Source organism: Priapulus caudatus, unplaced genomic scaffold, assembly GCF_000485595.1.
Source record: "Priapulus caudatus unplaced genomic scaffold, Priapulus_caudatus-5.0.1 Scaffold192, whole genome shotgun sequence".
In the NCBI taxonomy this organism is placed as follows: domain Eukaryota; kingdom Metazoa; phylum Priapulida; class Priapulimorpha; order Priapulimorphida; family Priapulidae; genus Priapulus; species Priapulus caudatus.
Window position 1 is genome coordinate 341708 of NW_014577253.1, and position 12500 is coordinate 354207.

Sequence of the window (12500 nt, forward strand, 5' to 3'; positions counted from 1 at the left end):
AAGATGTGTAAGCATACAAAGATTGGTAGCGCTAGGTCAATTAGGGGCCGAGTTAGAGAGCGGAAGGGAAATATGATCAAGGTCAAGGTAAAGGTCAAATAAAGGTCGCAGTGACCTGGTTTTGGTACGCTGCTCACCTTCTCCCCAAGATGTGTAAGTGCATACCAAGTTTGGTAGCGCTAGGTCAATTAGGGGCCGAGTTAGAGCGCGGAAGGCAAATGTGATCAAGGTCAAGGTAAAGGTCAAATAAAGGTCGCAGTGACCTGGTTTTGGTACGCTGCGCACCTTCTCCTCAAGATGTGTAAGTATACCAAGTTTGGTAGCGCTAGGTCAATTAGTGGCTGATTAGAGAGCGGAAGGGAGATATGATCAAGGTCAAGGTAAAGGTCAAATAAAGGTCGCGATGACCTGGTTTTGGTACGCTGCTCACCACCTTTCCAAGATGTGTAAGTATACCAAGTTTGGTAGCGCTAGGTCAATTAGGGGCCTGAGTTAGAGAGCGGAAGGGAGATATGATCAAGGTCAAGGTAAAGGTCAAATAAAGGTCGCAGTGACCTGGTTTTGGTACGCTGCGCACCTTCTCCCCAAGATGTGTAAGTACACCAAGTTTGGTAGCGCTAGGTCAATTAGGGGCCGAGTTAGAGAGCGGAAGGGAAATATGATCAAGGTCAAGGTAAAGGTCAAATAAAGGTCGCAGTGACCTGGTTTTGGTACGCTGCTCACCTTCTCCCCAAGATGTGTAAGTATACCAAGTTTGGTCACGCTAGGTCAATTAGGGGTCGAGTTAAAGAGCGGAAGGGAAATTCTCTGCAGCGGACCGAGCGGTGGCGGCGGCGGCTGGGGAGACATGAAACCATAGTATCCCCGCCGACTTCGTCGCGGGGGATACAATAACACATCTGCTATATACAATCTAATATACATCTGCCACATTCACGATTGCATCTGCAATCATAACCAATATACGAATGCTCTTCTAGTTGCCAATTGAATCACAAGACACTAGCTAGCCCACCTAACTATTTACATCGAACACGCAATTATAAAGCATGATTAGGTGTAGTCACATGTCCACACAAAACATCAAGCCACATTTATTTGCCTGGCAAAACAGTTTCTACTACATCGCATGACTAGCAGAGACAGGCTATGTACCATCAAACCAACAGGTAGTTGCATGAGGAAGCACAACACGAAGCTCTAGATGGGCGACACATCTATTATTGTACCTCTGGCTCAGCAACTGCAGGTACAACAGCAACTGGAGCCTGACGCTCAGGCGTTTCCAGCCTCTCAACATTTTCCAGTGTTGCCACAATCTTGATTCCTCTATCAGTGAACACCTTGTCCGCCTCTTGGTCAACAACGAGGAAGGAAGCTTGCAGAGGTCTCTGCTTGACCAGCTCTATAACCTCAGCATGGGTCTTGCCCTCCACAGCCATATCATTGACCTCAATAACCCGGTCACCTTCCCTCAGCCCACCAGCCTCTGCTGGACTGTCCTCATCAACATTGTCAATGCACTCCTCATCTGTAGACCGATGACGTGCCAAGTGGAATCCATATCCGTCAAAGTCCGGCCACTTGCGTATGGTGCAGTGCCTAATGTGAGGTAGGTCCTCAGACTTAAGCGATAAAAACATGATGAATGAAAATCACTCTACAACGAACATACAGCTTGCATATCGGGAACGCAGGTCGGTACAAATAAGTAGCTAGGCATGAAATAAGGCCAACACGTGTAAGATCCTCGCAGAACACGACTATGACTCGATAAATCAATAGTCCACTCGGTTGGTAATTTACACAAATTTCATAGAGTATGGCAAGATTCTTCCATCGGACAATGTACCTCAGGTTCTGCTGCAACTTCAGCCGCTTTCGCTTCCCTAATGGGAGTTTCCAGCTTCTCAACATTCTTCAGTGTGGCCACGATCTTGATTCCTCGAGTCGTGAACAACTGGTCAGCTTCTGGGTCAACAACGAGGAAGGAAGCTTGCAGAGGTCTCTGCTTGACAAATGCTATAACCTCAGTATGGGTCTTGCCCTCCACGACCTCGTCATTGATCTCAGTGACCCGGTCACCTTCCCTAAGACCACCAGCCTCTGCTGGACTGCCTTCATCAACACCACCAATAAATGTGTGCTGCTTCGGCACGTCATAATGAAGAGCAAATCCATAGCCATCGTAGTCTGGCCACTTTCGAATGATGCATAACCTCACAGGTGGGATATCGTCCTTTATTAAGAGTAACCACAACTTTAATATGCTGCATTGCAAAGTAAACTAAGCAGATATTGTTTTATAGACACCTGTGATGAAAGACAATGTAGGATAATAGCAAGAAAATAATCCATGTGGCAGAAAATAATCATAGAAACAACTAACAATATACATGTAAGCATACTTTTGCATGACTTAAAATTGTAGACTTTATCATCCTACAGTAATAGTACACAATTAGTTTTCCACACTGAAATATTAACAATATACTTTTTGCATTGTGGAACAACACTTTTAGTTTACAACTATAAAGTGACTGATTGAAATAAACATTGTAGCATACAACAAGATGAAACGTTTTTGTTGATTAGAGCATAACATTCATGGAACAATGAACAGCAATTGTCACAGCTAAACACGATGTAAGTAAATACTGCACGCTAACACTGACAAGCATTGGCAAGCACGAACATGGATAGCAGCATCAGCTACTGATGATAAGCAGCCCTTACGTCACGCTAAAGAATCCACAATGACTTTCTACATGACAGACAGTAGACAATCCACGGCAGAGACAGACAAACCCAAAGTGATGCCATTGATTATCATCACTAGTCATCTTGCCAAGTCAATATGTGTCCCATGACACACATTGTAGCAAGCATTGCGGTTACCTTCAGTTCGGTTCCGGGCCTTGGTACTGGAGTCTCCAATTTTGTGACATTGTTTAATTGAGACGATATTCGGATGTTACGTGACTTGTAGTATTTATAAGCACTGTCACCAACAACCAGCAGCTCTGCTTGCGTTGGGTTTGAATTCGTGATGTGCACAACGGCCCGCTTATCTTTGGCCTCCACGTTCTGGCCATTAATTGCAATAAGGTGGTCACCGATTCTAACACCACTAGCTCCGGCCGGACTTGATAGGTCTACATGCGAAATAAACTTCAGCGGAGATGTTTTCTCAAACCTCACATTGAAGCCAAAGCCCTGAAAATCTGGCCACTGGTGGATGGTGCACAGTCTCACCTCAGGCATGTCTTTATCCTTGAAAAACATTTCCCATGGAGTCATAAATTCCCTCATACAACGTCAATACAAGGGCCGCTAAAATGTCTATTTTGCTATCGTCAGCAATTAACTCTGACAATCAAAATAAAATAGATATCTAGTTCAATGAAATAATGGATGTTACTTGCGCAATTCTAGTTCATACCTCAAAGGATTTCACATTTCTGCGATGTCACGTTACTCGGATATATCAGATTCAGATATCACTAACGTTATCAAATAGACAAACGTACATTTACATTCCGATGTACCTATCAATATGCCTATTCTATTGTATGACAATTGACAGACTACTTATCAGACCATTACCAAAATTTTTTTGGAACACGTGTGTGTGGTTTGTATCCGGTAGGAAGCACTGCAGAAATATGACTACCTGCCACTTATATCCCTATAGGAAGGGATGAAGGTCCACACGTGTCTAATGCCTCTATTTATTTAAGGTACATATGTGCCATTGCTATGACTGTAAAAAGGGTATTCACACAACTCTATGGAGGATTATATCAACTTGTTTCGTGCAACAAAAACGTTTTGTTTTCATTAATTCTCTAAGACCACCATGGCTTGATGCAGAATGGAAATACGCAAAATACAGGGTGCCATTTCAGGTCTCTCAATCTAAATTTTACTTTGGAATCAAGCTCTCAACGTGAGACTATGCTGGAAGCTTTATGGAGGGTTAGAGTTTCTCTGATTCTCTGAAAGATCAAATATGAGACGTCCACAATATCCTGTAAACCACATACATTGTCATCTTGGCCATTAATCTACACTACAACTTAAATAGATTTTGTAACTAACATAGACGGACGTGTAACATTAAGCGATTTTACAGATACCAGAGTCACACACCACCTGCTGCCCTGCAACAAGCACACATAATACACGTGGGTCTCACGGAAGCACTACTATGTTACCTCCTCAGCTACCTGAGCCTGACGCTCAGGGGTTTCCAGCCTCTCAACATTCTTAAGCGTGGCCACAATCTTGATTCCTCTATTGGTGAACACCTTGTCAGCTTCTTGGTCAACAACGAGGAAGGAAGCTTGCAGAGGTCTCTGCTTGACCAATTCTATAATCTTGTTATGGGTCTTGCCCTCCACAGCCGTATCATTGACCTCAACTACCCGGTCATCTTTCCTAAGACCACCAGCCTCTGCTGGACTTCCTTCATCCACACCTCCAACAAATTCGTTTGTACCATGGTGTGACAAGTGGAATCCATAACCATCAAAGTCCGGCCATTTACGAATCGTGCAGTGTCTAATGTGAGGTGTGTCATCTGACTTCAGTTAAAAACACGAGTATCTTACTCTCCAAATGCAAATAAATACCAATATTTTTAAAACTATGTATGAATGCTTACACATGTCCCTTTAAAACTCTTCACAACAAGACCATGTATGCCTATCCTTGCCAGCAGTATTCAAATACTAGAATCCTAACTAGGATAATGCTAATATATACCAAACATTTACTTATATACTTAACAATTACGACACCACCTATAAAATGAATTATATGAAAATCAATGAAAAATATTTAAATAAATTTTAGTAGGTGTATACAAAAAGCCGCAAACTCACAACTCGTCGAGTAATCTTACCTCGTCTGCAACATCGGGACCGTTGGCTCTCGGCTGCCGTGCCGGTGTCTTGTGATGCGCGACGCTCTTCATCGAGCCCGTTATGGTGATGCCCTTGTCGTTGTAGTAGTCGTAGGTTTCGCGATCGGCCACCAGGAGGCGGGTCTCGTTGGCGTTGGACTTGATGTGCCGTATGATGTCCGCGTGCTCGCGACGCTCCATGTTCTCGTCGTTGACCTCGATGAGGCGGTCGCCTTTCTTCATCGCCGTGAGGTCAGCGGGGCTGCCCTGGTCGACGTCGCCGATGTACTCTGTGCTCGTGTGCTTGTCGTACTGCAGGTTGAAGCCGTACCCGTCAAAGTCCGTCCACTTGACGAGGTGGCAGAGCCTGGGAGAGGGCGCATCGTCATCCACCGACACGGCAGCAATGTGATCGACGACGGCAGCCTACGAAGAACCCATATAACACGTGAAGTTATCAGGAGTGTATAATATAGATCTATATTATACATTCATGAAGTTATGGCATGACATGTTACTAGCCACTGTCAGCCCCATTGCCAGGAATGTGTGGCTTACATCAACATGATTATTGCCAGATATCGATACGACCATCAATTCAATGCCACATAACCCAATATGCATTTCAACTACACCTTAGAAATTACAACATGAAAATGCTAGAGAATGTAATATATACTAAATAATAAATTAATGTATCACATGTATACAGTAAACTGTAAGATTATGGACAAAGTAAAAGAAAACATTTGCATACATATACACGCTCAGGTAGCTCACATAAATGAAAGATACAGCCAATAATGCATATATATATATATATATATATACATACAAGAGCGTATTAAGAAAGGAATTATAGCTTAAGAGAGAATTATACCTTCTTATACGCTCTTGATATTATTATATATATATATATATATATATATATATATATATATAACATGTTAAATACCCAAGTCCATATAAGCTACTGTAACGATACCTACAACAATAATGCAATATAAAAACACAAGTGCCAATACACAAACAGGTGAATAAGGTGCATGGTGTATAATAAACCTTGGAGTTTGTAACCTAGTTAATAACCTGATGACCAGTATTATATCCTGAAGTAATAATTGTACACAGGGAAATAGGTGGGATAGTTGAATGAACAGGTTGATATGGTGTATTTAAGGTAAGGTAAATCAAGGTAGGCAAGCTAGGTTATTGGTAGGTATGGCATAATGTGCCTGTCACCTCTGAAATATATTCTATATGGCATATATATCTTGAGAAAATGTTCAGAACTTCCAGCTAGAAACACCAATTTCAACTTGCTACACTTTCCCTAAAAATAAGAAACTCGGCGTAGTTTGGCAGACAAAAATTTATGTGGTTTGCTTGCAAAACAGCTTGGTGGAAAGGACCCACTGAATGTACCAAATAGAGTATACGAATATGTGTTTATAGATAATGCTAACATTTAATCCTTCTTACCTATTAAATTTAAAACTACTGAAATGCAGGGGTTCCAACATACACAACACTGTGTGCTCAGAAACAGTTCGGTATGTACCTATTTTTACAGCCATACGACATATAGCTCGAAATCTTCATTATGCATTTCGCATTTCGCATTATGCATAGCACCAAACAGTGGTTATTACAATACTTATGTGCAAATTACTGTGCCCATATTCTCCACAATAAACGCCACACTACTCTGTCTAGGAGACATATCTGTAGCTAGTGCAAGGTGCCGTGCACATACATATATACAGGTACGCTGTGCAAGTGTCATGCAGCTATAGTTGACTAATGTGCAAACCATGCAGCTGATGGTTTTGCGCTTACTTCCACCTCACTAGTACTAGTAGGTAAATCATCAGAGTGTCGTTCATCAGCAGCTAGAGGTTCAGATAGTGGATCTGGAATGGTGATCTGACGTTCCGTGGCCTGCTCAATGTCCTGTCCGGCAGTGTGACCATTGGCCTATTCCAGCCACATAAACATACTTTCTACTGTGCTCCTCAGTGTGCTTATATAGTAATGACTGACACTCGTGAATCAAAAGATCAAATGGATGCTAGCAGAACTATACAATGACTGAACGCTAGACTGAATAAATCACACCGTATCAGTCTTGTGAATGTGTAATCTAGATTGGGCCATGGCATAACGTCATGCAAATATATGTAGATGTGAATAGTTCCTACCGCTCTAGAATCCGGGCGTGGAACAGGAGTCTCCATGTACTTTACGTCTCTCAGGCTAGTAGATATCTTGAGAGAGCGCGATTGATAGAAATTGAAAGCTGTAGTATCCACAACCAACAGTCGTGTCTCAGAAGGGTTGAACTTGATCTTCTGGACCACCTAGACAAATATTCACAAATCATAGCTGTACAAAACGCAAGCGTGGATGATAACTCTATAAATTTCAACCACTACCATCACCCCAAAAACAAAATAGGATGGCACTGCGATAATTTCAGTACACTTCTTGACATGTATGTCTAAAAACACGAATTAGAATTATCTCCTGCATGTATAAACTTGTAGTGCATAAAATGTGGAACGTATTGCCCCACATGACAGCCACTAGCATTCTCAGGCTCATCCAATTTGCAGACCGACAAAATAGCTACCAGAAAATAATACAAATATACCAATCAGCAGGCCGGCCCTACCTGCATGTGTGACTCGCCCTCAATGTTATCCCCATTGACAGCAATGATACGGTCTCCTTCCATGATGCCTGCTGTCTCTGCGGGACTGTCCGCATCCACGCTACCGATAAACTCCTGCTGCTTGCTCTGGTCGTATTGCAGGTTGAAGCCATAGCCGTCGTAGTCGTGCCACTTGCGCAGGTGACAGAGCCTCACGGTAGGCATGTCCTCGTTGTCATCCTGAGTCAAAGACCAGTGCTATGAGAGTTGTTGCTTGCCATCTACTGCAGCTAAAATCTCCAAGAGCATTGCTAAAGCAGGGTCATCAACACGATAAATGAAAGTGTCAATGACACTGTACATAGCTCACCTTGGGTGTGATAGAAGAGGGAGGGAGGATATATAAAGCAAGAGTATATATATGGGAGAACTCCCATTACATAGCATATCTCCCATTATATTTATATACTCTTGATTAAATGATGATATATATATGAGTAATTTTTGATGCTAAAATAAATGTTTCAGATCTGTTGGCATACAATCTGATGGCGTTGACCATAGGCAGACACTGAAATGCATCTAGGGGAATTGCCGAAATCTACCTAATTTGCATAATTTAAAAAAAATATCAAAACCTGTGTGATATGTTTTGGGGCCAGTCCTTATTCATTCACGTACCAGAAATGAGCAAAATCCGTTGAACCTGAACTGACTATTTCCATTTTTGAGAAAAAGTGAACGTGGCTCGAAAGTAGGTCGACTGTCGTGCTCCAAAATAGGACGTTCAAACCTCTCCCATAGGAGTAACAACTATATGCAATTTGAAACATGTGGGTCAAACGGTTCCTGAGTTATTGTTGACCGTAGCCAAATGTTGACGGACGGACGGACTGACGACACACCATGGCAATAGCTCATCTTGACGATGTTAAGGCGAGCTAAAAATCGACCCTTTTGCGAGTTTTTTTGTTGGTAGTAGTGCCTTGTACGGAACTCGCAACATTACGTCATGGAGTAAAATTCACCTAGATATGTCTGGTAGTCATATAAACTAATACAGTGTTTCTCCTGCATTGACACAAGCGAGGCAGGCCGCCTCACTCAAATTCTCAGTAGCCACACAGAAATTTGTCCAAAACACTGCCTCCGACGCTGACGAAAATCAGTGTTCTTCCTTAGAACAGTGCTTATAATGCACCAAAATAGCTTAGAATGCACCAAATTGAAACAATTTTGGCAAACATTTTACGGAGCGATGACCTCGGACCGCCCTAGCTGGGCAAACACCTGCGCTGCTCGATTTGCTAGGACCTCAAAACGCGCAAACACACCAAAAAAATTACCACCTCATAGACAGTGCCCTCCAACTAAAAACGTTCACAAGCTATTGTCATTTATAGAAACCATTTAATATTTGGATACTATGTATTGTGACTCTTTAAAATCTTTTACAATGTCTTGTTATTATGTCTTGTTATTACAATGTTTTATTATGTCTTGTTACTATGTATTGTATTGTTATACAATTGTACATAATTGTACATTCAATTGTATATAATTACATGTTTTTATTTTGTTATTGTGACTATCATGAACATGTATGTAATATATAGATCTGTAGGTCTAACACGTTTTCCCACGATTTACAAATCAAAGCATGTGCAATGTAACTTCCTTGACCCAGTTTTGGTCTATATTTATCTTACATCTGTACCAGTATTGGAAATAAGTCTGAAAACTTATCGTCAGTCAGTCTTTCAAGTGATTTCAACATTTTTTATTTCTATAAATGTATATAGAACCAATATGTAGTAAAATTTAAGAAAATCAGCCAGTCCTGCTTAAAAGTTACCCATCCTAAACTGGGGGACTGTTTGATATTTCCAACTCTGCTCTGTGTGTTCTGGTTTAGCATGCACTTGGTCTGGACTAATTTGATGTAGGATCAAATTTTGCAGTCTGTATCCATGTGGTATAAGCTTTATTATTTAGTTTTTGCACTGAAACTGCATTCCTGTTATTTTAATGTTCATCGAGCCTGATAATAAATCCCAGTTTTAAGTCTGTCTGGCAATTTGTTAGCTTTTTAAGTTATTCAAAGTAAGGTTGAATTGCAATAAATAGACATGATTTAAGTTATCAGTTCATTCAGTTGAGTTAAACAGAAACTGACAGTACTCAGTAGTCCACCGGACAAGTTCTTAATGTAACCTACGCATCCGTTAACAAATTTGTCAGGCAATTTCTGCCGGACAATTTGTTAGGCCACAATTAAAAAAATATTTGTTTCCCCTCATCCGACCCAGGCTGAAATGTTTGGGTAGGTAGGTGGGCTTTTTATTTTTTTATTTTTTGAGGGGGGTCTTTTTACAGATTCAGCATGGTGTCTACATGCCCGGGTGTGCTTGTGTTGAGATACCTTTTATGTTGAATGTTTGTTTTGCTTGGTACATATAATGTATTGCTTACAGATTTATATAATGTACAGCGATACAATTTGTAAAAAAAAATGGGAGAGATCACTAAAATTGTTTGAGTCGGCCCCTTTTTGGCGAGCCGGTCGCCCCGTCGGGTGAGGGCAAACAAACAATATTTTTATCATGGCCTTATTTTCTCACACACAGACTATATACTATGTAAAATATATGAAATATAAATGCAATGTCCCCGGCAAACTTTTTTGTTCAAATACATTTTCATTTGGGCATTTTATAGGACGTTATCTGGCTTGGAATTAATAATGCAAAAGTTTGATAACATACCTATATTTCTCAGGGAATTAGCAAGGACCCACATCCTTGCTTATGCCTACGTTTTTTTATAAGAATTTGCTGAAAAATCCATCCCCGTATCTACTCTAGATAGGAAAATACCTGAAGGGAAAAAATCGCTCACATGCCTTTGACCTGTATTTGCCTCACCTATAATGCAAGCATGTACATTTACCATACACCCAAAGTCAACTAACAGTGCGTTGCATATCACATGTATACCAAGTAACCTACTTGGACTATTTGCTGAACTACACTATGCCATATACACACATGGACAGACACGATATAGTTGGTGCATTTGCAATTCACACCTTTAACAAATATACTCTTTTGGACTTGTACACGCGTTGCAGACAATTTAATAGGCTTCAACAATGTACAGTAACAACATTAAATAGTTCGAGTACATAACGCACACGAGTGCAAGCACTGCAATTGAGTAGAATGGCTGCAGTAGTAATAGTTTGTGAGGATGAAGTCTGGAAGAAATATTTCACTTCCGAATCCAAGTGATGTAAGCCTATGTTTATTTGTTTGCTACAGATCTTGGATCTCGCTCACAGTCTACCTACCACCTTCTTCCAGCTGGAACATTAACCCAAGTTATGATGGATATCTGCTTGCCAGGGGCGTGTACAGGATTTGGACCAGGGAGGGGGGTCTAACCGTAACCCAAACTTGCGAGCACGCGTAGGGGGGTCTGGGGGGCCCTCCCCCAGAAAATGTTTAAAATTAGACCACCACAGATGCATTTTCTGTGCGAGCACGGGGGGGGGGGTCCGAACCCCCTGGACCCCCCTCCCTGTACACGCCCCTGCTTGCAATGATATATATGATGAGAATCTAGAAATTGATCAGTTGAACAATTAATACAGGACTTCATGCGTTGCCACACTAACCTTTTTGCATACATAACGTTCCCTTAAATGCTGTATCGTATGATATAGGAATCTTTATAGTGACCTTTTTTAGTATTTCCCTGTTATTTCAATTTATTTGCATAGAGGAATTAATAAACCTAGGATTTTACAGGAACTTCATATTTCAGAAATTCCATGCAGATTCCACACCCCACTTCACATTTTCTACAATTTATCTAAAACTCCTATTTTCATTCAATACCATGGATGGTGACCAGTGTTTGCAACTGTGCTGCGCTAGCACTCGCCCCCTGAAGCCACTGCTGACCTAGCTCTAGAACTATAGCCCTCTGCTCCGCCGCAGGAAGAGCCTGCGGCGGAGCGGAGGGCTATAGTTCTAGAGCTACTGCTGACCCCGCTTTTCTTCTTTACTGCCATTCTATTCTTTCATTAGGTGACAATGTTGATAAAACTGTAGCTCTAGTAGTAGTAACTATAGCCCGCGTACGGTTGCCGCTGGCCACTGTACGCGGGCTATAGATACTAGCGCTAATAAGACTGTAGAAGTGATGAGGAGAATATGAAGGACGATGTAGCTGGATCTATGGAAGTACGGCCACTTGGGTTCAAGGATAGAGAACATGTATCCCAATAAAACCAATGTCATTTACATCAATATAAATATAATATTATATCAATATAATAGGTTAGGGTTATGGTTAGGGTTAGGATTAGGGTTAGGGTTAGAATTAGGGTTAGAATTAGGGTTAGGGTTAGGGTTAGGCACATTGGTTTTATTGGGATACATGTTCTCTATCCTTGGGCCCATACTTGTTTAGGGAATTCAGGCTCATACACAGATGATGGGAGTAGGATTAGAATCGGGCAAAGGTTAGGGGTAATAACGTTGGGGTTAGGATTGTCGGTTCAAGGATAGAGATGATGTCCAGTATGGTGATTGGATAGCATGATGTTAGTTGATAAGATAGGACTGGACATCTTCTCTATCCCTGAGCCCGATTGTCTCTACCTATATAGCCTTTTGAAGTTTTCCTGCAGTAGGGCAAAGAGGGAGGGAGAGCTATTTCATGGTTAACTTATTCAAGTTATTGTGATGCATCATGCATGACGTGTAATGATAATGATGCATGAGGAATTTTTAAACAGCAGTATCACAAGTTCCCGGGGTGAAAATATTACTCAATTTTAACCGGGTTAACAAGACTCATTACCTGGTCACCATGCTTTGATCTGGGAGTTTTTAAGTGGATTACATTCGCGTCGGTGCTCTTAGCGACGACTTT

The 12500-nt window shown here is 41.4% G+C and overlaps 1 protein-coding gene across 5 annotated transcripts in view; it reads right to left on the minus strand.

Moving 5' to 3' along the window:
- The window catches only part of LOC106807044, a 55214-nt gene that overhangs the window by 42310 nt on the left and 404 nt on the right, over nucleotides 1-12500 (minus strand). For 2 of the 5 annotated variants that reach the window (XM_014809261.1, XM_014809260.1), the window contains exons 1-9: nucleotides 12429-12500; nucleotides 7581-7799; nucleotides 7108-7266; nucleotides 6746-6883; nucleotides 4907-5332; nucleotides 4218-4586; nucleotides 2899-3273; nucleotides 1853-2239; nucleotides 1230-1625 (exon numbers count right to left, since the gene is read on the minus strand). The exon at nucleotides 12429-12500 is cut by the window's right edge and continues 404 nt beyond it. In XM_014809261.1, the coding sequence (XP_014664747.1) occupies nucleotides 1230-1625; nucleotides 1853-2239; nucleotides 2899-3273; nucleotides 4218-4586; nucleotides 4907-5332; nucleotides 6746-6883; nucleotides 7108-7266; nucleotides 7581-7799; nucleotides 12429-12500 (2541 nt within the window). The remainder of the gene's footprint in view (nucleotides 1-1229; nucleotides 1626-1852; nucleotides 2240-2898; nucleotides 3274-4217; nucleotides 4587-4906; nucleotides 5333-6745; nucleotides 6884-7107; nucleotides 7267-7580; nucleotides 7800-12428) is intronic. The other 3 variants (XM_014809265.1, XM_014809263.1, XM_014809264.1) reach the window with 3 other exon arrangements.